The 27,500-nt window shown below is 35.2% G+C and overlaps 1 protein-coding gene across 1 annotated transcript in view; it reads left to right on the top strand.

The window, feature by feature from the left end:
* The window catches only part of LOC144973120 (prolactin-releasing peptide receptor-like), a 148,477-nt gene that overhangs the window by 85,329 nt on the left and 35,648 nt on the right, over positions 1–27,500 (top strand). Inside the window, exon 3 of the mRNA XM_078915174.1 lies at positions 11,413–12,826. Coding sequence (XP_078771300.1) covers positions 11,924–12,826 — 903 coding nt within the window. The 5' untranslated portion in view covers positions 11,413–11,923. The remainder of the gene's footprint in view (positions 1–11,412; positions 12,827–27,500) is intronic.

Genomic DNA, 27,500 nt, shown 5'->3' on the forward strand with positions numbered 1-27,500 from the left:
TTAATTAATGTCAACCTCTCAGACAGGATAGTGTCATATTGTGGTTTGTAATTAAATATACGTCAACAATGATAAGTTTTTAAAAGTTTGAAACAGATTTATATTTTGAATTGGATATACTTTTATTTACCGATCTTTCTTCGATTTTGGGAATGAAAAATAAAATACAGAAAAGAAAAAAGTGTTTCTTGTTTTGGCGTTTGTGATACAAAGTTCCAAATTTCGATTGTATGTAAAAAAAAAATTATCGCACGAAATATCATATTCCTTTTTCGTTATATTTTAAGGTTGTCTTATGCTCCAGTCTGCCATTAAAATAGACATATATTCAAGTCAAAGTTTGGAACTTCCGGTTTTACCTAATAATAATAATATATGTTGACATACTTTCCATGAACAAACTTATATATATATATATTATATATATATATATATATATATATATATATATATATATATATATATATATATATATATATATATATATACGGTCTCTGTTCAGTGCAGCAATGGTCTCCCGGTTATATCTCAGCTTTGGACTATACTAGTTCGAGTCTGAGAGACACATTATCGAGTCCTTGGAAAAGGCTCTTTAATCAGATTCTCTCACCATACTTAGTTATAAAATGAATGCATGGCCGCTAACTGATTTGTCTATGTCTGAAAAAATTGAAATATCACCTAACAGGCATCATTTCTCCCCCTACGTTACGTGTTGCTATTGACTAGGGATCCTTTGTAAAGCGCTTTGAGCGCTTTTCGTGGATATAGCCCTATATAAATGCTCTAGATTTCTCCCTTAATTTTACGTCCAAATCAAAAAGGTGAGATTTTGTACAGAGCGTTATCCACTAAATGTTATACAAAGCCCTTTACAAGGGTCTCCACGTTAACAGAAAATCACCGCATGTAAGACAAACTTTGCAGCCTGCATGTGGCGGTTTACTATTTCTTTTCTAATAATTTTAAACCAATGTTTGGTGAAAAGTGAAAACAAATTGAGTGACAGAACAGTTTCCACGAAATCAACTTTGCTTCTCTCACAGCGGGGCTGAAACCTTTAACCCTCTCCTTACCAGCTATTTTCAAGATTTTCCCCTAAACTTCACACCCAACTGAAACAAAATAGTTTTATTATCACTCAGACACAATATATAGCAGAAAAATTCTTGCGATGCATAATTTCTTTAGCAAAACATGCCCTACAACACACTGTTCACTTTCTTTAATTTATATGATTACAAAAAAAAAAAAAAAAAGAATAAGAAGAATGTTGGTTTTATCATAACGAATGTGACGATTTTCCTATCGTTGGTAAGGAAAGGGTTAATCTAAACGTCGCAAGCCGAGTGTCATTCGACAATAATAACGTTAATAATAGAGTTTATTTGTATAGCGCCCAATCCCGTTGACAAAACAGCTCTAGGCGCACAAAATGGTAAAACATCAATAAAAACATTTTTGTACACACACCCATTTATACAAGTGCGCGCACGCACACACACACACACCCTCACAAAGACACACACATTCACCAAAACGTGTATTTGCATACAGAAACGAAAAATATCTGTTAACATGAATTATTGAATAAAATCATATCAGGACATATAACAATAATGGCGGATGAAGGGAGATTATAATATTATGTCAAGAGAATTTTGATGTAACAAATGTATATCTTATTAAAAGGTGTTTTATTTAGCAAGATATTGAAAGCCGCAAAAGAGCAAATTCGGTCAAACAATATATGATTCTAACACTCTTGCTTATTAGAATTCCAGACGTTTTCCCAACCGCTGCACGAGCTGGCAAATGCGCGTTGGGAACAAAGTTCGAATTAAAAAAATCAAGAGTGTAAGAAATCTTTTATTCTGCCCCTCATTGAATTTTGATTTCGTCATCTTTGAATAAAAGACATTTTCAAAGATGGTGAAGAGATATTTCTTTTTAAAGAATCTAATTTTGAGTGAAATTTAACGATTTATAATCTGACGTCACAAATATTATTATAAACACATTATCATTACTCGTTACTATTTAGGGAGAGGGGCAGAACGATCCAACTTATATTACGTCTTGAAATAGTGAAATAGTGGATATTGCGTTATATAAAAGCTCAGCTTTAACTTTAAATATAGTAAGAAGAGGGTTAATCTTTTGATGATTGACTGAAGGCAGATGGAGATTTAATTACATACCTCGATAAAAGTGGGCAGATTCATTAAAATTATATGAAACACAAGACAGATTCGTTTCACAGTGATTCCGGTCACGGTCGTCTGTGTCACATGTTTCATTTGAAAAATATTTCACGATGCGTTACACGAGCCTTTTTTCAAAGAATAATAAATCAAGGAAATTGTGGTTTCCATTTCTGGGAGGGCAATAACTTATAATTTATTACTATCTAGATAAGTGTTTTCATGTCCGTATTCGAGTAACAATAGCGAAGACTCTCTCTCTCTCTCTCTCTCTCTCTCTCTCTCTCTCTCTCTCTCTCTCTCTCTCTCTAGCTGTTTTTTCTCTACTTTCTCTCTCTCTCTCTTTCTCTCTCTCTCTCTTTCTCTCTCTCTCGCTCTCTTTCTCTCTCTCTCTCTCTCTCTCTCTCTCTCTCTCTCTCTCTCTCTCTCTCTCTCTCTCTCTCCCTATCGTTTCTTTCTTTCTACTCCTTTCCCATTTCTCTCATTTCATTTTTGTTGGTTGTTTAATGCGATCACCACTCGTGTACGTCATTCTTTCCATTGTCCTTGATAGGATAATAATTATTAAAATTAATGGCTGTTTTGCTCAACGCAAGGATCCAACCGACAAAATCTAGAATAGTATCGCACTCATTTATTCATTCGTTAGTGCTCGCTCATACAGTGTTTTATTGGCAAGTCGTAGGCACCATACTCCGTGCTCCTTGAATGCATACAGCCTGATACGTGACAGATAGGCAATGTTTTCGGTGAAAATCGAAGGGGCAAAAAAGCAATCGCAACTGATCACACTTTGTGCTTTGTAATGTGTAAAAAACATCCATACATGATCTAATATTTGGCAAGTCGGATGCCTAGACCTAATCCATAAAACCAAAAGAATAAACAGAGTTGACGCGGATCAGTTCTTTGTTATTGTTTTTTATAACGTCAACCAGACAATAATCATTTAAGTTAATATTTTCTCTGTGTTTGTATGATTCATCTGGGGGACAGAACGGTTGACCATTTTACTTGAACGCATACTATCAAAAAGATATTTTGATTTTGCCATTGTAATGATTCGGTAAAACGACTTTACCCAGTCGGAAAAGAATGTAATATCGTCTCACAGCGTCATGTCTCGTCCTATAGATAGTTCGAGGATGACGTCACTCAGGTCTTTGTTATTGTTTTTTGCCATCCGTGTTTATGAGTAATGTTCACTAAACTGTATTAACCTGACTATAAACGTTCATGGATATACACAGTTTTGTGTGTTGGTCCGTTATACTTCCGGATGGCAATGTTATGAGCATAGCCAAGCGCATACTATCTATAGATAGATCGAAATTGACGTCACTCAGGTCTTTGTTATTGTTTTTGCCATCCACGTGGATGGCAAAAACAATAACATCTATAGATAGCATGCGCTTGGTTAGAACTCATAACATTGCCATCGGGAAGTATAACGGACCAACACACAAAACTATGAGTAACCTTGAACGTTTATAGTCCGGTTAATACAGTTTAGTGAGACTTATGAACGCTGATGGCAAGAAGCATTAACAAAGACCCGAGTGACGTCAACTTCAAACTATCTATAGCAGATAGAACGAAGATGACGTCACTCAGGTCTATGTTATTGTTTTTTGCCATCCATGTTTGTGGGTAATTCTCACTAAACTGTATTAATCAGACTATGAACGTTTAAGGTTACAAATAGTTTTGTGTGTTGGTCCGTTATACTTCCTGATGGCAATGTTATTTATTTTATATATATATAATATATATTATATATTAAGTATTGCTGGGAACCCCTTGTAAAGCACGTTGAGAACGTTTAGTGGATATTGCGCTTTTTAAATGCTCTAGTTTTATTTTAAAATACTCAATTCGAGGTTAAATCTACGAAATTTGCATATGACGGAAAATAACATCGATGATAAAATAAGAAAATAGTTTAAATTCCCATTCAGGTGGTATAGATTTAATGGTCTCTGTAATATCGAACAGCTATATATTAACACACCTTGATAATTATATACCTATCTCGGTCTGGTCAAGCTTTCCCATTTCCAGCTGTTTACCGCTGTGCTACCCTTGGTCAAAACGGTAATAGAGCCCCTCAAGTGTACACATGGATCAAAGACTGGTAAGCTCCGGCTATTGCTATCACATTGCATGGCTGGGCATTAGTGGAGTTTTGGTTGAGATTTATGACCACCACGTTTCTCCCTTTCAAATATCCGATATGCCAATCTTGTTTTATCTTCTTTTTCCTAGTTTTCTGTTCTGTATCAAGGAGAGGTATACATTTCGTCTACCTGGTTACCTGTGACTGTTCAAATGTATTTTGTACTTGTTATCAGTGTATCTTTCCACCGATCGTTAACTTGAGACGTTGATTATCTCCCTGGCTATCTCCTGCCCTTTCCTTGAATTCGTCAATATACTATTGATGATATGCGTTTAAGTAAAATGCTCATAACATCCGCCGGATAAATTAAACATACAAACACTCAAACCTAGGTGTAACCTTTAGAATGTATGGTTTGATTGATACATTTTCGTGAACACTTTCAAGCTGTCTAAAAATAATAGCAAAGAGCTGAGGGACGTCAAATTCGTTCCTTCTATATATATATATATATATATATATATATATATATATATATAATTATATATATATATATATATCAGCCTCATGTTTTTGTGATCACGACATCAATCTGGTAATCATTTTTGGGTGGTCTTTCAGAGCCATTTGGCACATGGAGCCAGATGAGTTTATCACGTGTTCTACAGGGTGAAATTGACAATAGTAATTGGTTGCTATCCTTTGGATAGGACGCTAGTCTATCACAAAGTACTTTCCACCAAATTTAACAAACCCAGATACCATTTCACTGCTGGGTGGACATGAGGGTCAGAAAAAAATCGACTTCTCCTGGGATCGACTTGGTCCCGTTGCGTATTAAGCGAGTGCTCTACCAAGTGAGCTATCGGGACCCCCAATTTGGTATATTATATCGCAGTAAAGTGGATACCAAAATGTGAATTTTCGGTTAAATTAATCAGAAATAACCCAAAAATTATTTGGTTTTTATTTCTTCATGAGGCTATTTTTTCGACCGATTATAACACAGACTTGACCCATGTTTTATATTTGTAAATACAATTAGTGCATTTTTCAACATAAAAATTATCTTGTAAATTCTATTAACCCACATTCACCGTACTCAGGTGTAAAAATTAGTACCTGTCTTGTAACAGCGTTGTCTCTGTCCAAAAAATAAACGTAATATTGGCTAATTATCGCCTGTTGTACTTCTTACAGTCGGCATGCCTTGTCCTACACGTGATGCATTGCTTGGCTAGGCGGGACGGAACTCCTTATAAAACGCTTTGAACACGTTTAGTGGATATTGCTCTATATAAATGCACATTCTTTAAATCTATCTATCTGTATGCCTGCCGGCCTCACTTCATACATTATGTTCTTGCTATCTGTCTACTTTATCTATATACCTAATTTTTTAAAGATCTATTTATCATTCCACTTGCCTATATCTCTCTTTGACTGCTTACATCTCTTTACTGCAGGATTCTGAATTTTTTTTAAACCCACATTTTTAGAAATTCTGCCAGAAAACTCGTTATTTAAATGTTAATTGATTAAAATGACCCTCGTCGTTTTGAGATGCTCGGTCATATAAGTGGTTTAATAAAATGCAATTATTATTTTAAAATGTAGTTGAAATGCAGTAAAGAAAAACCCCAATAAAATGATACGTACAATACAAATATGTTTTAAACATAAAATAATGAAGTTTTAAAATAAATTCCACGGTTACAATTCTTCTTCTTGTGTATACAATTTTTGGGACACGCTATAAATATATAAGATCTTTCTATCTATCTGTATGACCGCCCGCCTCACTTCTTACATTATGTTCTTGCTATCTATCTACTTTATCTATATACCTCATTTTTAAAGATCTACGTATCTGTCCATCTGCCCGTGTGTCCCTGTGACTTCTTACATCTCTTTTACTGTCACATCTTTTTACTGTCGTAACATGGAGAGAAAAATAAAACACTTAAAATTTTTTGGCCAGAAAATCTCAGTCTTCAAATATTGGTCGATTTAAATTACCCTCTTCTTGTCTAATAAAAAATAAATCTGAAACCTGGGACTCCAAAGAAAACTTTTAGGAAGTTCCAGGTTTGAGAGTATTTGACAAGATGATGGTTATTTTGATCGATGGGGTTTTGAAGGACGAGCTGTCTGGTTAAAATTTTTGTAAGGTATTGCTTTCCTTTCAGATTAAAGCAGTTTAGGCCTGTATGACATAGGGAGGCAATGGGGTTGAAAAGGACTTAACTGTTTCGAAAGCTAGAATGCTTCAGGAAACTAATGAGTTTTGAAGTTGAAGAAAGGAAACTCACTCTCCTAAATAAGGTCGTGTATTTAATGTGCAGTTTTGTGTCTTTTGATATGGTACTCGCCTTTGGACCTGAAGGTCAAGGGATCGGGTCCCGATTTGAGCAATCAATCAAGGGTAAATTGAGTGCTTGGCCATTAACTCTCTCCTTACCAGCTAGTTTTAGAATTTCCCCCAAAAAAATTCTCTCCCAGCCAACACAAAAATAGATTTTTCTTTCTTAAACAAAAAGTAACAAGTGAGCTCTACCACACATCGTTTAGTATTAATAGCTGTAATCAAAGTATTTCTTAAAATTGTGTGATGAACATGAGAAATCAGAATGAGAAAATTGTCGGTTGCATCGTAACAAATGTGACGATTTTCTTATGGTTGATAGAGAGAGAGGGTTAAGAAAGTTGTCTCTTCTGTCGGAACAAAGTGAAATATCGCCTAACAGGCGTGATGTATTATAGTCATACCTTTTAAGCGCTTTGAGTTCGGTTAGTGGATATAGCGCTATATAAATGCTCGAATTTAATCTTAACTTAAATCTTATATTTTAAAGAGTAGACCTTCATAGCCATTAGGCCCACAGAGCTGGAGTTTATCCTGGTTTCTATAGCGTTAAACGGAAAATAGCTTGTAATCATTTGGAGAGGCTACTGGTCTTTTGCAAAGTACTTACAGCTATATTTGACCAAGTTACTGGGTGGGCTGGAAAATATCCCGAATTCACACGAAATCGATCTGGTTTCCTTTCCATATGAACCAAGTGCTCTACCAACTGAGCTTTCGGGATCGAAATATATTTTATAAATTAGGGATAAAATTTAATTGTAAACACCATGATCACCAATATGATACCATTTAAACAGCCTGGTGACATTTTCTCTATATTTATATATTTTAAAAACAACATGTCTATTTCATTTGATATGCATCTTTCGATCCATTGGACTAGAGATTTAGTGCTACCTTCTCTATTCAATGACTTTTTCCTGCTGTTATCTTTTTTTATTTTATGGCAGATAGGACTCTTGTCAGCAGATTGATAAGCAAAAATGAAAACGCACTAAACCGAAAAGGGAAAGACAACTGGGTGTCATTATTTTGCCGGTGATTAATGCGTAGTGGACGACGTGTATACATATGCAGGTCTAGCATCAGAACGCAATTGTGGGCCTAGTTTATCATTTTTCTAATGGACGATATTTTGCGTCATTTTTTTTTTTAGATTACCATTCAAAAATTAGCCCATAATAAATTAGGTTATCAGACCTGCAAATAAGTGCACGTCGGGAGTGTTTACGTTGTCAAACATAAAACGTCAGAAAAATCTGACCAAGGAAACCCAGGCTTGATAATCCCAATATACTGGCACTTAACAAATTAAAGATGTCTAGCATTGCGGATTAGTTTCCAAACATAAAACGCCAGAAAATTTTGATTTAGAAATCCCGGGTTCGAACTCCAGATACTGGCACTTGGTAATAAAAAGTGTAGAAATGCAAATAAAAATCATGACTTGTCCATGACCCAGACCCCAAAAGAGTGTAAGAAGTTTAATTATCTTTCTGCGTCTTTGTAAGTAAATATCGCGGCTATGTGGTCTAGTGGTATGACACTCGCCTTCCGGCCGGACGGTTCAGTGTTCGAGTCCCTCTCTAAACGACGCATAGTTGAGTCCTTGGAAAAGGCTCTTACCCACATTCTGTCACCATACTCAGGTGTAAAATTATACCCGGCCTTAAACAGCGTTGTCTCTGTTGAAAAGAATTGTCATATCGCCCACAAACATCTTGTCTCGTCTTGGCTAGGAACACGTTGTAAAGCGCTTTGAGCACGTTTAATGGATTTTGCTCTATATAAAAGCTCTAGTTGTTTTGTTTTTTTGTTTTGTTGTAATTAATCTACCTGCTTTGTAATTTATTAGATTATTTTAAATATAAATCTATTTAGATCTTCGTGGTTGTTTCGTCTAACAGTTTACCTGTCACTGTGCTAGATTGTCTACCATTCTATCTATTTACTAACTATACATCAACTTGATACTTTCAGAATATTTTGTTATTATTTGTCTCGCTCAGCATGTCCATCCCCGTCCCCACTCTCCACGTCTCCTTCATTGCTCGGCTGTCCTTTGTGTGACCATTAGATGACTATCTTTTGTTTTAATATTACAAACTCTCCGTACCCCCGATTACGATGATAACGCTAGTTGTAAATGTCAGACAGGTTAATTGACCTTTCCGTAAAGAAACGTCACAAATGATTTTAAAAATTGTTTTAGAGAGAGGTTTTCAATTGTAGTTCTAATTGATAGTTCTTCGGTGGAACTTTTGCCAAATGAACACTTATAAAAGCATATTAACACAACTCTTAATTCAATCAAAAGTAACAAAGACAAATTATAAACAAAATTAAATAGATTTTGACACTTTGAAGTATAATTTACTGTGAAAGTCATCTGCAAGTTTTCTAAAGTTTAAAGTGAATTATTGTCAGAGAAAACCAAAAGAAAAGAAAAGAAAACGCATTTTTAAGAATTACATCTGTCAATAAATCGAAATTGGTGCTATATCAGATGAAATCAGGGAATTTTGATTTCGAAATTAAAAAGCAACCTTTCAGTGTTCAGAATAAGTGTTTGGTAGAATTTAATTTTTTTCTCCTTTTTTTCTCGATTTGGTAATCAAACTGTCATCGCAGGCGTCCATTGAAGATTGAAGTGTTTATTCATGCTTAGACCAATTGCAATAGTTAAGCGTCTATTCAATGCTGAGGGATAGGATTTTCGGGTATTTTTTCTCTCATTTCAACCACTTTCAAATAAACGGTTTGCAGATTTTTACCAGATCTTGACGTTCATTTTTCTGAATCTTAAAATCGATTAATATACGAGGTTGGACTAAAAAGTTTTTGCAAAGTGACAGTTGAGAGCGACACTGATTGGTGAATAGGATGGTATTATATACATATATTATGTACATAAGGGATGGACCCTATAAAGGCATGGATCTTATTTGAGTAGGGTACCTTGTATTGATGCTTTACGTTAGGTAAAATACTCGCAACATCCGCCAGCCGGATATACTGTACCAACACACGCAACTGATGTGCAGCCTTGTACATTTATAGTGCGATTGATATGATTAATTTAGTGAGAACTGATCATTAAAATGGCTGTCTAAAAACAATAACAAAGAGCCCGAGTAACGTCAACTTCGTTCCTTCTGTAATAAACGCACATAGATACTACATCAACATGATTCATTTTCCCATGTTTTCAATTATACCTTTCTAGTCTCTAAGACAGTAATAGATAGTATGCGCTTGGCTTAGAAGCTCACAACATTGCCATCCGGAAGTATAACAGACCAACACACAAAACTTTGTGTAACAATTATCGTTTATAGTCTGGTAAATACCGTTTAGTGAGAATTACTCATAAACGCGGATGGCAAAAAAAAAACAATAACAAAGAGCTGAGTGACGTCAACTTCGAACTATCTATCGATAGAACGAATATGACGTCACTCAAGCCCTTGTTATTGTATTTTGCCATCCACGTTTGTGAGTGATTCTCACTAAACTGTATTAACCAGACTATAAAAGTTCATGGCTACACATAGTTTTGTGTGTTGGTCCGTTATACTTCAGGGTGGCAATGTTGTAAACTTCTCTGCCAAGCGCATACTATCTATAGCTAGAAAATAACCTTGTTTTGGGTATAAAAAGTACACCTTCCACGTGTAACACTGACACATGACCAGTCGTCCATCCTCCCCATTAGGGATGTGTCATGTTATCTTTCACAAGGTGACGGAAGTCAGGGCTGCGCTTTTGTAGGTCACAGTAAGAATTACTACAGGAACACCGGACAAAGATACAATGTTATTTAATTATGGATGCCCCCTAGTGTGATTATGGGCCGAGATAGTTGATGGGCCAAACGGTTATTAGGTTGTGGTAAGGGGGGAGGGAAGATAGATAGAGAAATAGATTGACAGACAGATGACAGATATATATTTAACTAGATAGCCAGATAAATAGATAAATAGATAGATAGATTGATAGATATATAGATGGTTAGATAGATAGATAGATAGATAGATAGATAGATAGATAGATAGATAGATAGATAGATAGATAGATAGATAGATAGAGAGGGGTCGAAAAAGATTGGATGGAGCTGGTCATTTATGTCCCACTGTGAATAATTTTACACTTATCCACATTTCTTTATCAAATTGCAGCAAAAATATAATTTCACCATTATTTTTCTGCGGGGTTACCTAAATCATGGTATTATTGTATCAAAAGCCATCAAATTTATTAACATCATCATCATCATCATCATCATCATCATCATCATCATCATCATCATCATCATCATTATCATCATCATCACCGCCGTCCTCGGATGGAAACCACGACTGTTTTAACCCTTGTATACCATCATTTGCGATACTTGTATGATTATATTTCAGTTTAATCATGAAGGGCAGCTAAAAATGAACTTTTCGCAATGCGATGACTTTAATAATCAATATTTTTTAAACTAAAAACAATACGCCCTTCCATAAGATACCGCCTAGGAATTCCATGAAGGAAGGTAATCTATCAAACGAGATGTCTGATGTCAACAGGAATCGCGTATGTTGTTCAATATTATATTATGTAATTAACCCTCTCTCATTGTATCAAATTCTTCGTCACTATTGTCATCATCATTAAATAAAAGCATATATACACGACCATTGGAGTAAATCTATTCTTAAACATTTTCTTCCTGACAGGTACAACACTGAAGGCGACATCATGACCTGACCAACGTCCCATGTCCGCATCTACCAAATGTGTTTAATAGCTGAACCATCATCACAAATGCACTCCTCAAAAACATCGATGCTGATTGTCAATCATGCGCTTAGATGAGCGCAGCTCATCGTCTATCAAAAAAGGATAGATATGCTGAAAACGACACTTACATAGATAGATATTAACTTAGGCCATTGTGGAGGTTAATGATTCATTCGGAAATATTTGTGTTCATAGAATCTAACATATGGATTAAAATGCAACTAACTATTGGTTTCTAAACCGGAAACCCATGTAAAAGGTCTCCCGTTTTCTATTACTTGATATCTGAACTATACTTTATTTTCACTCTATCTAAGACACATCTCCAAACAACATCAAATAATATCGATGGAGGAGATAATATGTATTATGTTCTTATAATTTAAGAAAATCGCCCACCTACGCTATTTTAATCGGGTCTGCTCAACACAAAACATTTTCAATAAAATGTTTGAAGACGGAAGTAACGTCAATACGTCATCGCCCTGCAGTGACGTCAATAACAACACATTATGTGATACGGCACAATACGCCAATGATAACAGTTCGTCATTATATTGGGGAATCAACAACGTCAGTAGTATTGACTTGTCTGGAAGCTTTGATGACAATGGTTCGACTTACTACATCTTCGACGGGACCATCAACAATAGCAAAATTACATTAGATGCCAACGGTTCGTCATATTCCAAGTCTCTCTTGTCCAACGAATTTAAAATCAGCTTGATTTCTCTGTACACCGTCACGACCTTTTTCGCCATTGTAGGAAACATCCTTGTCGTTATTGTCTTTGCCTACGGTCGCCGATGTCGCACAGATATCCGGCCATTTTTAATCAACTTGGCTATAGCCGACCTGGTTATGGCTATATTTTGTATGCCTTTTACTTTCACTTTCGCTATGACCCGTCATTGGGTATTTTCAGCACCTATGTGTCCTATAGTTCTATTCATGCAGCATCTGTCCGTCTCAGCAAGTGTTTTCACCAACATGGCAATAGGAATCGACCGTTTTCTTGTAGTGACGTTTCCCTTAAGAGCTCGCCTCACAACTCGCAGAGCTAAATACACAATAGTTATAATTTGGTTGTGTTCTATATGTTTGTCCTCAGTACAGCTATTCGTGGCGAGGGTAAAAAGATTTTCTGATGATTTAAATTGTGATGAACGCTGGAGTTCCAACGGACAGCGGATGACGTTTACAATAAGCGTCCTATTTATTACCTATATAATACCTCTTGTGATATTGTCCGTGACGTACTCAATAGTTTCTGTTATAATGTGGAAAAGAACAGCACCAGGAAATGCCCATGAGGGAAGAGATTTGAAACAGCTCAAGGCCAAACGAAAGGTAAGCATATTCCATCGTAATCTGATTTTTAATGTTTTGGCCAGAAAACTCTTCCGTCAAATATCAATCGATTAAACTGGCCTAGTATTGTAAAAAAAAAAAAAAAGGAAACTTCCTCCGTCTTCTTTGACATCCCGGTTTCCAAACTATCAAAAAAAAAAAATACGACGGTCACTCTCATCGATCGATGATTGAGTTTTCTGGCCAAGATTTTTTTAATGTGTAGGGCATATATTATTATTATTATTATTATTATTATTATTATTATTATTATTATTATTATTATTATTATTATTATTATTTATTATTATTATTATTATTATTATTATTATTATTATTATTATTATTATTATTATTATTATTATCATTATTATTAGTATTATTATTATTATTATTGTCATCGTCATCATCATCATCATCATCATCATCATCATCATCATCATCATCATCATCATCATCATCATCATAATTATTATTATTATTAGTGTTGCTATTATTATTATTAGTGTTGCTATTATTATTATTATTATTATTATTATTATTATTATTATTATTATTATTATTATTATTATTATTATTATCATTATTATTATTAATATTATTATTATTATTATTATTTATAGTGTTATTATTATTATTATTATTATTATTATTTATTATTATTATTATTATTATTATTATCATCATCCTCATCATCATCATTATAATCATCATCATTATTATCATTATGTTTCAAATACATGAGAACAATGCCATTATTTTATATGTGTCAGCAGATGGGCTACTAAAGTACATCTGTTGAGTAATGTCTTTTGTCAATTTTTTGTTGTTGTTGTTTGTTTTTTTTTATTTTATTAGATATGACGTTGCAATTCTTCCAGCTTCAATGATTTATGAGCAGACAGTAACAAGCTTATACAAAAGACAGCCACCATACCTGCCTGTCTGGAAAATATTATTACAAATGTTTAACCTCGCCTGACCCATATAGAAGGCCTACCTTTAGTTAAGACATTAGAATCATTAGCTGCTAAAACACATTTGTCAGTCCATATCATACACAGAAAGGAAATTGTTTTGGTAGAAATCCTTTCTTAAAAAAAAAATAGCATTGTGGAGAACATTGTGCTTATTTGAGTCAATAAAAAAATTGATACGGCGCACAACTCTACTGAAAGATTTGAAAATTAGAAATATATTTTTTAACAGATAGATAAACAGATAACTTGATTTCCTTTTATAATTTAAAGTCAGTTTGAAAGTTCGTTGAGTCAAACAGATAATATCATAAAATATGTACCGACGACACTTGGCTCCCAAAATCAAATAATTTTGACTCTGTAAAAAGTTGTCAATTTGCGTCATCTATTTATGACATCAAGAATTATTATTACTTCCGTTGTGTTGTTGATTTAGCGGTGATCAGTTTTGTTATGATATGTGTGTGTGTGTGTGTATGTTTGTGTGTGTTGTGTGTAGTGTATACATGTGTGTGTGTGTGTTGGCATTTTTCAGCAAATCGTGGCATTCATAGTGATATTATTCACTTGATCACATGAAGGTATTTCAGTCGCCATTTTGATTCTTTTTTTACTGTTCGGGTTAGCTCGAGAGGTTAGTCATAAGTGTTATTAAAGGTGCTAAGGTGTTTGTTTTTCCATAAGTGAAGTAAAGGGGAGACATTCCCAAAGCTCCTACATCCCCAGTATTTTTTTTAATTTGTATTTTCACCGTTGATATTTTGTCAGGCATTTATTTATTCAGTTTGTCATATAGAAGTATTTTAAAAACTCTAGAACAAACCTTGATAGATTTGTGAAAGTTTAAAATTTCCTAATTTGACCATTGTTTTGATTTTCGGCCGCCATTGTGATTTGTTAAGTATTGAAAGGTAGTGCAAAGCAGTCCGAGAGCTGTTTTTTTTTCTATTAGCTCGAGAGGTTAGTCATAAGTGTTATTAAAGGTGCTAGGGTGTTTGTTTTTCCATAAGTTAAGTAAAGGGGAGACATTCCGAAAGCTCCTACATCCCCAGTATTCTTTAAATTTGTATTTTCACCTTTGATCTTTTGTCAGCACGGTGGTAGAACAGCACATTCAACGTTCAAAATTCCAATTCCAATAACGGATAACAGCACCTGTAGCATCAGTCGCCAATCAGACACAGCTAAGTTACTGAAGAGTAGTTCTCTCATAATTTGGGATGAAGCACCTATGATGGACAGGCGTGTGTTTGAATGTGTGAGCAGGACATTTTGTGACATAACAGGCAGTTCAAAACCTTTTGGGGGCAAAGTGGTTGTACTTGGATGGGATTTTCGGCAAATTCTACCTGTTGTTAACAAAGGAAGTGAAGCCGATATATTAAGTGTCACACTTAACAAGTCAATTATTTGGAATTTTGTCACCATTTTTCACATGAACAAGAACATGAGGGTTACTGATGACAATAACTGTTTTGCAAATTGGCTTCTCCGCATCGGATATGGTACAGAGCCGGTTTTCAGCGAAATAGGAAAGGATTCTGTTAAATTACCTACAGCGCTATGCCTTCCTGAAAATGACCCAGAATGCTTGATAAATGCTGTATACAATGATTTGAATCTGAACTTTGCGGATGAACGTTATCTATCAGAGAGAGCAATTTTGACTACAACCCATGAAAATGTTGACAAAATAAATGCAGCCGTTCTGTCCAGGTTGACCTCATCAACTGGACAAATTTACCGCAGTGCTGATTCCATTCAAAGTGACTCTGACATCAACTTATATCCGATTGAATTCTTGAACGAACTTACACCTCCCGGACTTCCTCCACATGCATTACATTTGAAAGCCAACACGTCAGTCATGCTGCTTAGAAATATAAATCCTAAATCAGGCCTCCAAAATGGCACCCGTTTGTTAATAATTAAATTAGGTTCAAAAGTATTAGAAGCCAAGATAATTACCGGGAGTAGAGCTGGCGACATAGTGTTTATCCCTAGAATCAATCTGACGACAACAACTGATTCAGGCTTACCATTTATTATAAATAGAAGACAGTTTCCGGTAAAATTGTCATATGCAATGACAATTAACAAGTCTCAGGGGCAGACATTAAGCAAGGTGGGGATTTTCTTACCACAACCGGTATTCACACACGGACAACTGTATGTTGCTGTGTCACGGGTCAGAGGCTATAGTGGCTTACACTTCATGTTGGGCCACACAGAGAAATCAACCGAAGATATACCAAATTACACAGACAACGTTGTTTACCAATCTGCCCTCATTAAATGATGGTGAGTACAGTATCGAATGAAAATAGTTCTTTCCCCGCGAAATTGCGGGCTTTTTACTAGAAATAATAAAAACTAATAATGTACGGTATATCGGATTGTCCAAAAATTTTAACAAAGAAGAGCTCGTGAAACGATCAGCCAAACTATTCATTAACAGTGCGCGATTCTGACGATATACTCGTAATATATCAACTAGTCTAGTAGGTATTTAGTATTAATTTGAACATTTATAAAGAGCAATTCCGTCATGATTCATCGTGCTAAAGGTGTTTCATATTCTTAAAAAAATGATACCCCAATTAGATAATAAGGAACAGTGTTATAAATTATATACAGTACAAGTTTACTGGTATTCGTCTTTATTATACTAGTACTCCTACACTTTATATTTCAGTGTCAGGTACTCATCACACGTGAGTAAAAATAATCTTATGCATGGAATATGCCGTACCAAGGGTACAACGCACAGATATATGGCTATTATATTGTCTAAAATACGTTAGTTTGTTGATGACAAAACGCAGTTTTATACTTTGACCAAATTACTTTTTCTATACCTATTAATAGAAGTCTTGGGTTTGAGAAGTTTTGTTAAGTTGGGAGTTGTTTTTTTTTTTTTTGGAGGGGGGGGGGGGGGGGTTTGGGGAGATTTTTAAAAATCTATCGATATATGAAATAGGGGTTTCTGTGCTAAAATGACAGAAGGAGCATGACTTTGTAAGGTGTTCATATAGAATTATAGATATCCCAATTAAACCGTCAGAATATTTCAAATATCATCAACAATATTTTTTTTGGTTATAAGTGACAAAATTTTCACCACTAATAATAGTAATAATCTCTTTGTGTCCTTGTGGAATGACACTCGCGTTCGAACCTGTAGGTCAATGGTCCGAGCCCAACAGAAGACGATGAAAAGTTTCCTCTTTAGAAGATGACTTTGCTAAAACTTTCTCACCCAAATCTGATCTATTATGATTTTTTTTCGGGGGGGGGGGGCGTTAATGGAGTTGCCAGTGCTGGTGACAGGAATTTATAATAATGCATTACTGTTAGTTAAGGGACGTATGTTTTCGTCTTACACGATCAGTCTTGCCATTGGCTTAGGACCTTTTGTAAAGCACACTGAGCTCTTTAACAGGATTTCTTTTTCAACAATGCCAGTCATATTTCATTAATGCAACTGGATTTTTCCCTTTTAATTTCGTTTTATTTGCTTAAGAGAGTATCCTTCAACATTGTTAAGAGATTGGTTATATGGATACACTTTAGGATGCAAGAGATGTATGTATTATTTTACAAGAATTTCCAAATAATAAGAATAAAATGAGCAGCATCAATTGATTGGCTGCTAAAAAGAAAACATGTCAATATTCGAAAGCATTATTTCAACAACGAAAGATAAATGGCTAACGCAATCGCCCAACGTTATTGAATTTAGTGGCTTATCAAGCATTGGGAAACTCTTTGCAGAATAAAGGATTTATTTCACAGAACGATTATTAATACAGAGAAATAAATGTTGCCCTGATAAGAGAAAATTACACAATTGACAGCATTCGAAAAATTAAAGTCATTAAGATATCAATTCTATATCGGCCAATTCTAATATTGAAGTATTTAATTGGATACAATAGTCTGATGTCACGCCGCCTGGCAACGGCGGCCATCTTGGTTCTAAACAAAGAAAATCATTACTTTTTATTCTTCAAGCTGGCTAGAACTTTTCATATGTCTTGTGATCAGAATGTGTAAAAGTCAAAACATGATCAAATTTATGTTTTTTTTTTCACTCTGGATACGCTTTTATGCTCGCCGGAGAAATATTTCATAGGGCGTCCGCCATTGTTCCGATAGTTTAGAGCCAGTGTTACTAAGTTACCATGCGTCATTGGGAAGGAAGTGACGTTACGACTATTGAATCCTATTATCATTGTTTCAGATCCATCAGTTAACACCATCCCATGTATTAGTTTCAGAAAATAAAATAATCTTTAATAATTTGGATAAACGATTGAAATATTATTGTGTTCCAACACTCTAAAATGTAGATACTATCGAAGCCTAAAATTAAACGCATTATTTTTTTTAACGTCTATAACAACTTATTAAACAAAATTTTTTTTTAATCGCCAATTGATAGTTAATTGTAAATGCCATTCGATGAGAACATTACGGATAGACTACTCTGAATCCAGTAGAAATTTCGCTTAGAGTAGGTATTCGGGGAGTTTTCTTCGGTGGAAAATTAATGATAACTATTATTGGTTATACTAAATATCTGTAGTATACATAATTTTGTATTTTTTCCTATGCAAAAAGAAAATTGCTAAAATTTTCGATTTTGTTTGTTAGATTAAAGAAATTAAACTCCAATGAATGTATTTAATATCCAAGACAGAAAAGGAGAGATTTAGAGAGAGAGCAAGCGAAAGAGCGAGATAGATAGAGAAATAGAAAGTAGAAAGACAGAGTGAGTGAACGAGCGAGCGAAGGAGAGGGCGAGAAGAGGGAGAGGGAGAGAGGAAACAGGGTTTGAGAGAGAGAGAGAGAGAGAGAGAGAGAGAGAGAGAGAGAGAGAGAGGGGGAGGAGGGGGAATAGTATTAGAGAGAGCAAGCGAAAGAGCGACACAGATAGAGAAAAAGAGAGAGATAGAAAGAAAGAGTGAGCGAGTAAACGAAGGACACAGAGAGAGAGAGAGAGAGAGAGAGAGAGAGAGAGAGAGAGAGAGAGATATGCGATGTTAGTCGAAATTGTGTAGTTTTGGAAAGACGAGATCGTCTCGGTGAGACTCCAACTATTATTCACCTTGCTGCCTATATCGATACAAACTAATCTTGGACCACAGGAATCTCAACGAAACATAACCAAGTGATTTGTCAGGCATTTGACATCTTACAACCACCAAACAAATCCCCACAGATATTAGGATTCAATGCCCAGCAAGGCGTGCAGCCTGTACTTAATTATATTAATCTATCCATGTCATCACTAAGTGATGAAGCGTTACTGGTGGGCAATTATTGGCGGTTGGGCCTGGAATCGGTTCCCATAATTTAGTTTCATCTTCTTCATCTTCATATTTGTCTCTTCGACCTCCTCAACCTCCTCCCCCTTTTTCCCCTTTGCTCTTCTTGTTCTTTTCTCTATCTTCTTTCTTCTTCTTCTTCTTCTCTCTTCTTCTCTTCTTCTTCTTCTTCTTCTTCTTCTTCTCTTCTTCTTCTTCTTCTTCTTTCTTTTTCTTCTTCTTCTTCTTCTTCTTCTTCTTCTTCTTCTTCTTCTTCTTCTTCTTCTTCTTCTTCTTCTTCTTCTTCTTCTTCTTCCTTCTTCTTTTTTCTTCTTCTTCTTCTTCTTCTCTTCTTCTTCTTCTTCTTATTATTATTATTATTATTATTATTATTATTATTATTATTATTATTATTATTATTATTATTATTATTATTATTATTATTATTATTATTATTATTATTATTATTATATTATTATTATTATATTATTATTATTATTATTATTAATTATTATTATTATCATTATTATGAATTTTCTAACACCTTCCCCTTCCATCTCAAAAAAAAATCTCTCTCTTCTTCTTCTTCTTCTCCTCATCGATCCCTTCTCCTTCTTCCAGCATCATTCTTTGTCTTCTCCAAAGACTTTTCTCTTTTTTCTTCCTTAGAAAAATCTACAAACCCTATGAATGACAACCAGTCCATGTCCACGCATCGTAAATTTTGACCGATGTAAATCACGAAACAAACAAAATCCCTGGCTCTATCGATCGACGTGGAATACGTGCACGAGCATGATGATATTTATTAAGCGTTTACAACAATATGTGGCCGATCGCATCGATATTATGTCATTATTTCGAAATGAAAATTGGGATTTAAGGCACACTGGTAATAAATAGACGTTTATACTAATATATTTTTAAAACTTTTTTGTTTCTCTGCTTGTTTTGTTGTTTGTTTGTTTTTGTTGGGTTTTTTTCGGGGTTTTTTTTTTTTTTTTGTTTTTTTTTGGTGTTTTTTTTTTTGTTTTTTTTTGGATCAAATATTTGAACGACGGTGTAATTTCACCTACTTAGTTTATAAATAAATTCGGATTCTTCACTGATTTATATTTTGCCATTATTGGGTACATTTGATTCCTGTTTTAGTTTTAAACGCGATTATCGTGTTAAGGAACATATTAAAAAACGAAATTAAAATTGTGATCCGCCACCCCCTATGGCAAGAGCAGCAACACGCAATGATGTCAAGTATATTATAGAGTAACTCATTATACTGCTTTGCCTCTCTCATAATGTGCGCAATGTAAACAATTAAGAGATAGATACATAGGTAGAAAGAAAGAAAGAAAGAAAGAGAGAGAGAGAGAGAGAGAGAGAGAGAGAGAGAGGAGAGAGAGAGTATTAAATGCGGATGAAACAAATGAATAATATAGAGCTCAGATCCTTAATGTATTGTTGGGGGAAAAAGTTCTTTTTTTTCCGGCTTCTTCTGCACTTAATTAAATTACGAAAGCATTAGCCTGTATTTCAATGGACCGACTGTTTCATACCGTGGCGGCAGCCAGATTTTACCATATAATATGGACTCATAGATCTCCCGCCGTGCGCGTCTTTGGTAACCAATTATATTTAAATCAAGTCTTCAGGCAATTTTAAATAAATTGAAAAGTGACTTCCTCAAACCTCAAATAAGTCAATTTTCTGTAATTTTGATAAATCAATGATTCTTCCTTCTCCTCCTTGTTCTTCTTTTTCTCATTGCCCCCCCCCCCCTCCCCCCTTCATTCTATCCTTCGTTTTTCGTCTTCTCCTCTCCCTTTGCTCCGACCTCCCCCTTCGGGTCTTCCTTCTTCTCCTATGAGCACGTGTAATGGGTATTTTTCTCGTCCTCTCCTCCTCCTCCTCCTGCTTTCTTCTCATATGAGCACGTTTTGTGGAGATTGCCCTATATAAAAGCTCAAGTTTATTACTTTCCTTTTTCTCTTCCTCCTCCTCCTCCTCCTCCTCCTCCTCCTCCTCCTCCTCCTCCTCCTCCTCCTCCTCCTCCTCCTCCTCCTCCTTTTCCTCCTCCTCCTCCTTCCACTTTCCTTTCCCCTTCTTCTCTTCCTCCTCTTCCTCCTCCCCCTCCTCCTCCTCCTTCCGTTATATTCTTCTCTCCAACCTTTATCTTTTCCTCCTCTTTCCTAGACTAGACCAGTCTGATCTAAGGCAACGTGATGAAAATAAGTCAGTCTAATAAGGATTATGTCCCCTACATTTCTGTTGCTATTACAGAATTTAGAATTTATTATTTAGAAAGTTTGGGCCTTATGTTACGTTAATGGACAGCATTGTTAATGCTCCTTTTAATAAAGGAGGAAACACATTTGTTTTACAAAAGATCTTTCCTAATGGACTATTCCTAATGGATCTAGCCGATTGATAACAAAATGAATAGAATTTCTGAAATGGACCTTGTATGTAACAAAATAGATGGAAATGTGTGACGAGATATGCTACCCGCTGTTCAGTTTTAAACCTTCGTTAATCTTTATAATCCTAATCTCTCATAAATCAGATATATGTGCCCCCCCCCCCCCACAAACCGGTATTATCTTGGGATGAACAATGTGATGGGGAGTGAATTTAAAGTATATTGATATAATCAGAAATATGGCATTTCACACATTTGCACTTATAAGAAATGGTGTCCTTTCTTCTGAAAAAAAAACAAAGCATATATTACTTGACACATTATAACTCATCATTCTACCCCTCCTCATTAAGAGTAACGGGTAATGATATCAAGTTTACAATAATAATTAGTGACGTCAGATTATCAAACGTTACATTTCACTAACATTAAATTTTTGAAAGCTCGTGTAGCGGTTGGAACACATCCGGAATTCCAAAAGGCAAGATTGTAAGAACCGTATATTCTTGGCTACTAATTCAGAATTCAGTATTTAAAGCATCTCGACATAAAACTGTTTTGAGCTGACAGATCGCATATATGAGAAACAAAAATATGTTTTATCGTGCCAAAATATTTTGATCGATTCTTTCAGTCAACTCATTCGAGAACATATAAATGGACAATCAAACAAATTTGTTCGATTTTAGTCATGTGGCATTCGAGGGAATTCCTCAAAATAATGGTTTAGTTTGACACAACAATATTCTATATAATGGCTTTGAAATTGTAATTTATTCTAATCATAACAATATAACAATGTCTACATTACCCTGACATTGAAGTCATCAAGAACAATGGTAAGGCCTCTGTAGCCAACAAACACAAAGACATTAATAAGACAACTGGTAACTCTTAAAGCGCCTGGGAGGGAGGAGTATGTGCGTGTGTGTGTGTGTGTGGGGGGGGGGGAAACAACAAACAAACCAAAAAAAAACAAACAAAAAAACAACAAGAAACAAAACGAAAATTTTAAAAACAGCAAGCAAATGGTATGGTGCACATATTCAATTATTGGACATTATTTGAACCACGTACTGCCAGATATCACTTTAAATATTCTCACGTTTTCGTATACGTTCTACCAGCGAAATAGACACATTCATACCCTCCGACAGTGATATCTTAACCTTTCTGGATATATTATTTCCTCTAACTGACAGGAGTCCTTTTGATACTACCGTTACGTATGAGAGCAATACCTCCATAAAAACATCAATAGCGCTGAATAAGTAAACAGACACATACATACATACATACAGAGTCAACAATGAGGTTCATTGTTTCCTACTCTGACAAAACGCATTTCTATCCATTGGATTTTACTCTAATCTTGAGAAAATAAAAAAAACCCTTAGCATTTGTTATAGAACAATATCCATTAAAAGTGCTCAAAGCGTAATACAAGAGGTCCCTAGATAACAGCAATACTTAACATGTAGGACGAGACATGACTCCTATTAGGCGACATTGCATTTTCTTTTTGACCCAAAATAAAATTAATTAAAGAGAACAGCATTTATATAGTGCAATATCCAAACACTTTACAAGGGAATCCTTAACCAACAGCAGAACTTAACATGTAGGACATAACGCCTGTTTCGCGATATTAATGATTTTTTCGACAGAGGCAACGTTGCTAACGGGCAGGTAGGTACTATTTTTTCACTTGAACACGGTGAGAGAATAATATGAGTAAAAAATGTTGTTTTGCAAGGACTCAGTGTTGCCCCAGAACAGAGCGGGAATCAAACCCAAGACCTATCGATCCAAAGGCGAGTGTCATATCACAAAACCACAAAGCCGTACACATATAATGACCAGTTTATGGAAATTTGTCAACATGTCTCAAACCAGAGATATATTGTAAGATGCTTTAGATTTTACATTTTTTTGACAATATTAACAAATTAGAAGAATGAAAAAAATGTAGCTTTTATATAGCGCAATATACACTAAATGTGCTCAAAGCGCTATACAAAGGGCTCCTAACCAACAGCAACTAGTAGCATGTAGAGCGAGACACGACGCCTGTTAGGCGATATTGCAACTATTTTCCTACAGAGACAACGCTGTTAACGGTCAGGTACTCCTTTTTCGCATGAGTACGGTGAGAGAATGTGAGTAAAGAGCCTTTTCTAAGGACTCAACTATGCGTCGAGCGAGGCTCGAACCCAGGACCTTCCGATCCGAAAGCGAGTCTCATACCACTAGACCACACAGCCGCACGATAGTGATAATCGATAGTTATCAGACCAGTTGACTGCCGTTCTGTGGAAAGACACGTATTTAAAATGTTAACCAAAAAACTCGTCCTTCAAATAGGATTCAATAGTCGTAACGTCACTTCCTTCCTAATGACGCATGGTAACTTAGTAACACTGGCTCTAAACTATCGGAACAATGGCGGACGCCCGTATGAAATATTTCTCCGGCTAGCATAAAAACGCTTCCAGAGGAAAAAAAACATATAAATATGATCATGTTTGGACTTTTACACATTCTGATCAACAGGCATATGAAAAGGGAATGAAAAGTTCTAGCCAGAATGAAGAATAAAAAGTAATGATTTTCTTTGTTTAGAACCAAGATGGCAGCCGTTGCCTGGCGGCGTGACATCAGACTACTGAATCCTATGTCGATCGATGTAAATGGCCCGCATCTTGTCAAAAACTCTCAAACCTGGGACCGAACGAAGTTCCAGGTTTGAGACTGTTTGACAAGATGAGGGCCATTTAAATCGATATATAGTTGAAGGACGAGTATTCTTGCCAATGTTTTAAACTTGTTTATTTCCAGAGTACGGCGATTAACTGATTAAAATAAACGTTTTCTGGACAAAATAGAGAAATAATTTATTTGTCCGAGTATGGCAGGATCCATTGTATGAAGGCTAGTCAATCACGGACTATGGTATCTCAAACTTCACCATCACTCACACCGACTGGTGTTCAATCTCTCCGTGCTTTTCACCCTTTATTATTTGCCTCTCTCTGCAAGGCCACTAACTAATCTGCCGTACTCTGGAAAAAACCATATTTGAAAATTTGGCCAGAAAACTCTTCCTTCAAATATCGATCGATTTAAATGACCCTCATCTTGGCAAAAAAATAAACTCTCAAACCTGGCACTTCGCACTTCGTGAAGTTCCAGGTTTGAGAGGTTTTTTTTTTGCCAAGATGAGTGTCATTTACATCGATCGATATTTGAAGGAAGAGTTTTCTGGCCAAATTTTCAAAAATAGGGTTTTCCAAAGTACGGTAGTATTGAGGGGAACACACTGACAAAACCCCTTTTTATATTTTGGACGGAAAAGTTTTACATCCTTTAAAGATTGGTTAAAACAATCCCCGACACGTCAACAATTCTTATACTCTAGCCTTCCAAGAATACTTCGATTTAATAATTTGTCACAAGTACATAGGTAGGACTCATTTGAATCGATTAGTAGCTATTGATGATACAAGTGTGTTTTGTTTTGTTTATTTTTTTTTCTTAAATGAAGGAAAAGGCGTTCTGTTTGTATGATAATTTGTCATAGTGGCCAATGATCTGACTATGGCTGTGATGGTAACCAGGGCATCGATGAATCCATTCAGCTTTAAGACGTGTATAGATAGCATGATCTCCAAGATTTGGTCACAATTTGAGTTTTGGAATTGATATATAATTAATACGCTGATACAACACCGTCCAGGCCAAGCATGGCCGAGACAAAATGGTCGACTTTGTGCAAAATTAATGTTGTGTTGTTTTCTTGTTGTTTTTTTGGGGTATTTTTGTTTTTTGTTTTGTTATTTTTTTTTTTGAAGAGCAAATAGATAGGTAATAATTAATTATAATTGAAATATAATGATGATGATGTTGATGATGATGATTATGATGATGATGATGATAATAATAATAATAATAATAATGATAATAATAATAATAATAATAATATAATAATAATAATAATAATAATAATAATAATAATAATAATAATAATAATAATAAAAATAATAATAAAAATAATAATAAAACTAATAATAATAATAATAATAATAATAATAATAATAATATAATAATAATAATAATAATAATAATAATAATAATAATAATACTAATAATGATGAAGATGCTGATGATAATAATAAAATAAAATAATAAAAGACACGATCTGGTTCATGATGATGACGCCTTTATAATCTCGGATCCGGCTCCCAACTAAAAGATTCAATCAAACACACACACGCCCACACACACAAACACACACACACGCGCGCGCGCATGCACGCACTTACACACACACACACACACACACACACACTAAATGGCAATCATATATGTTTCCAACTCAAACTAATCTCAATTAATGCCAATGTCCTTTCCCGCCTGAACACGAGAATACCATCAAGGATGAATCCTGTGACGGTCTCTCCCAGACAAGAGATTCGTCTACGTATCATATTCATACGACAGCTTTCACTGTATCTTCAACCTTTATCTGTCGTGTTTGATTTTACTTTAGTCTTGAGCAAAAAAAAAAAATCTGAGCAAATGTTATAGCACAATACCCATTAAAAGTGCTGAAGCGTTTTACAAAAGGTCCCTAGTTAACATCAACACTTAACATGTAGGACGAGACATGACTCCTGTTAGCCGACATTACATTTTCATTTCGCACAGAGGCATCGTTGTTAACAGCCAGGTACTCATGTTACACCTAAGTACGGTGAGATAACGTAGTAAAGAGCCTTTTTCAAGGACCCTAACTAAGCGCCACTCAGATCCGGTATCGAACCCTCGACCTTCCGTACTGGAGGCGAGTGGTATGCCACAAGGTCATATAGCCGACACAATTTAACTCTAACGTCTTGAAGTCTCACGTTTTAAAGAAGGACAAAGTTTGAGAGTTTTTTGACAAGTTGGGGGTCATTTTATAGGAAGTCCTCAATTCGGGAGTGTTCCTTTTTTTTTTTTTACAAGGCTAGGATCATTTCAAAGGAAGTTTGAGAGAGTTTTCGACAAAGGGGAGGATCCTTTTAATCCATCTATATTTGAGGGACGAGTTTTATCGCCAACATTTTAAAGAATTGTTGTTTTGTTGGGGGATTTTTTGTTCAGAGACAGATAGATTCTCTGCATATTATTGTTAGGAAAGTACCCTGATTTTGTTGTGTTTTGTTTTGTTTTCTGATGGATATGCACATTGATAGTTGATAGTGATATTAAGAACAGGAAGAAGAAGAAGGAGAAGAAGAAGAAGAAGAAGAAGAAGAAGAAGAAGAAGAAGAAGAAGAAGAAGAAGAAGAAGAAGAAGAAGAAGAAGAGAAGAAGAAGAAGAAGAAGAAGAAGAGAAGAAGAAGAAGAAGAAGAAGAAGAAGAAGAAGAAGAAGAAGAAGAAGAAGAAGAAGAAGAAGAAGAAGAAGACTCTAACTTCAGATGGAGCCAAAGTCACACTGCTTTTGCTGCTCCCCTGATGAAAATGTATGGTCTTACCAACAGATATACGTGTTAATGGCGTGATCTAGTGTTTAAAGGGTTAATAATATGCCCTATCGGATATGATACCATTTTGAAATAAATCTGTATTAGACAAAATTACTGACGTATTTGAATTGAATAAGAATGAACATACGTTCTGAGACTGATCGCATGACGTTGTCCACCTTCTGAAAATAGCTGGAAGGTTTGTCACATAAATATCACATTTTTATGTACTTGCAATGGAGGTGGGGAGGTGGAAAAGGGGGGTGGGGTTGAATTCATGGGGACATTTTACTTTGGGCATGGGATTTTACATAGCGCATTACCAACTCAAATATTAAAGGTGCCTAAATGAGCCAATAAGATGGAGAGAACGGTAAAGTGAGTAAATGTGACTCGTACGAGTATATAAGGGAACAACACAAAACAAAATTTGATTATTTCCTTATCTATATGTG

This window comes from Berghia stephanieae, chromosome 5, assembly GCF_034508935.2.
Source record: "Berghia stephanieae isolate SIO BIC M18660-M18661 chromosome 5, UCSD_Bste_1.3, whole genome shotgun sequence".
NCBI lineage: Eukaryota > Metazoa > Mollusca > Gastropoda > Nudibranchia > Aeolidiidae > Berghia > Berghia stephanieae.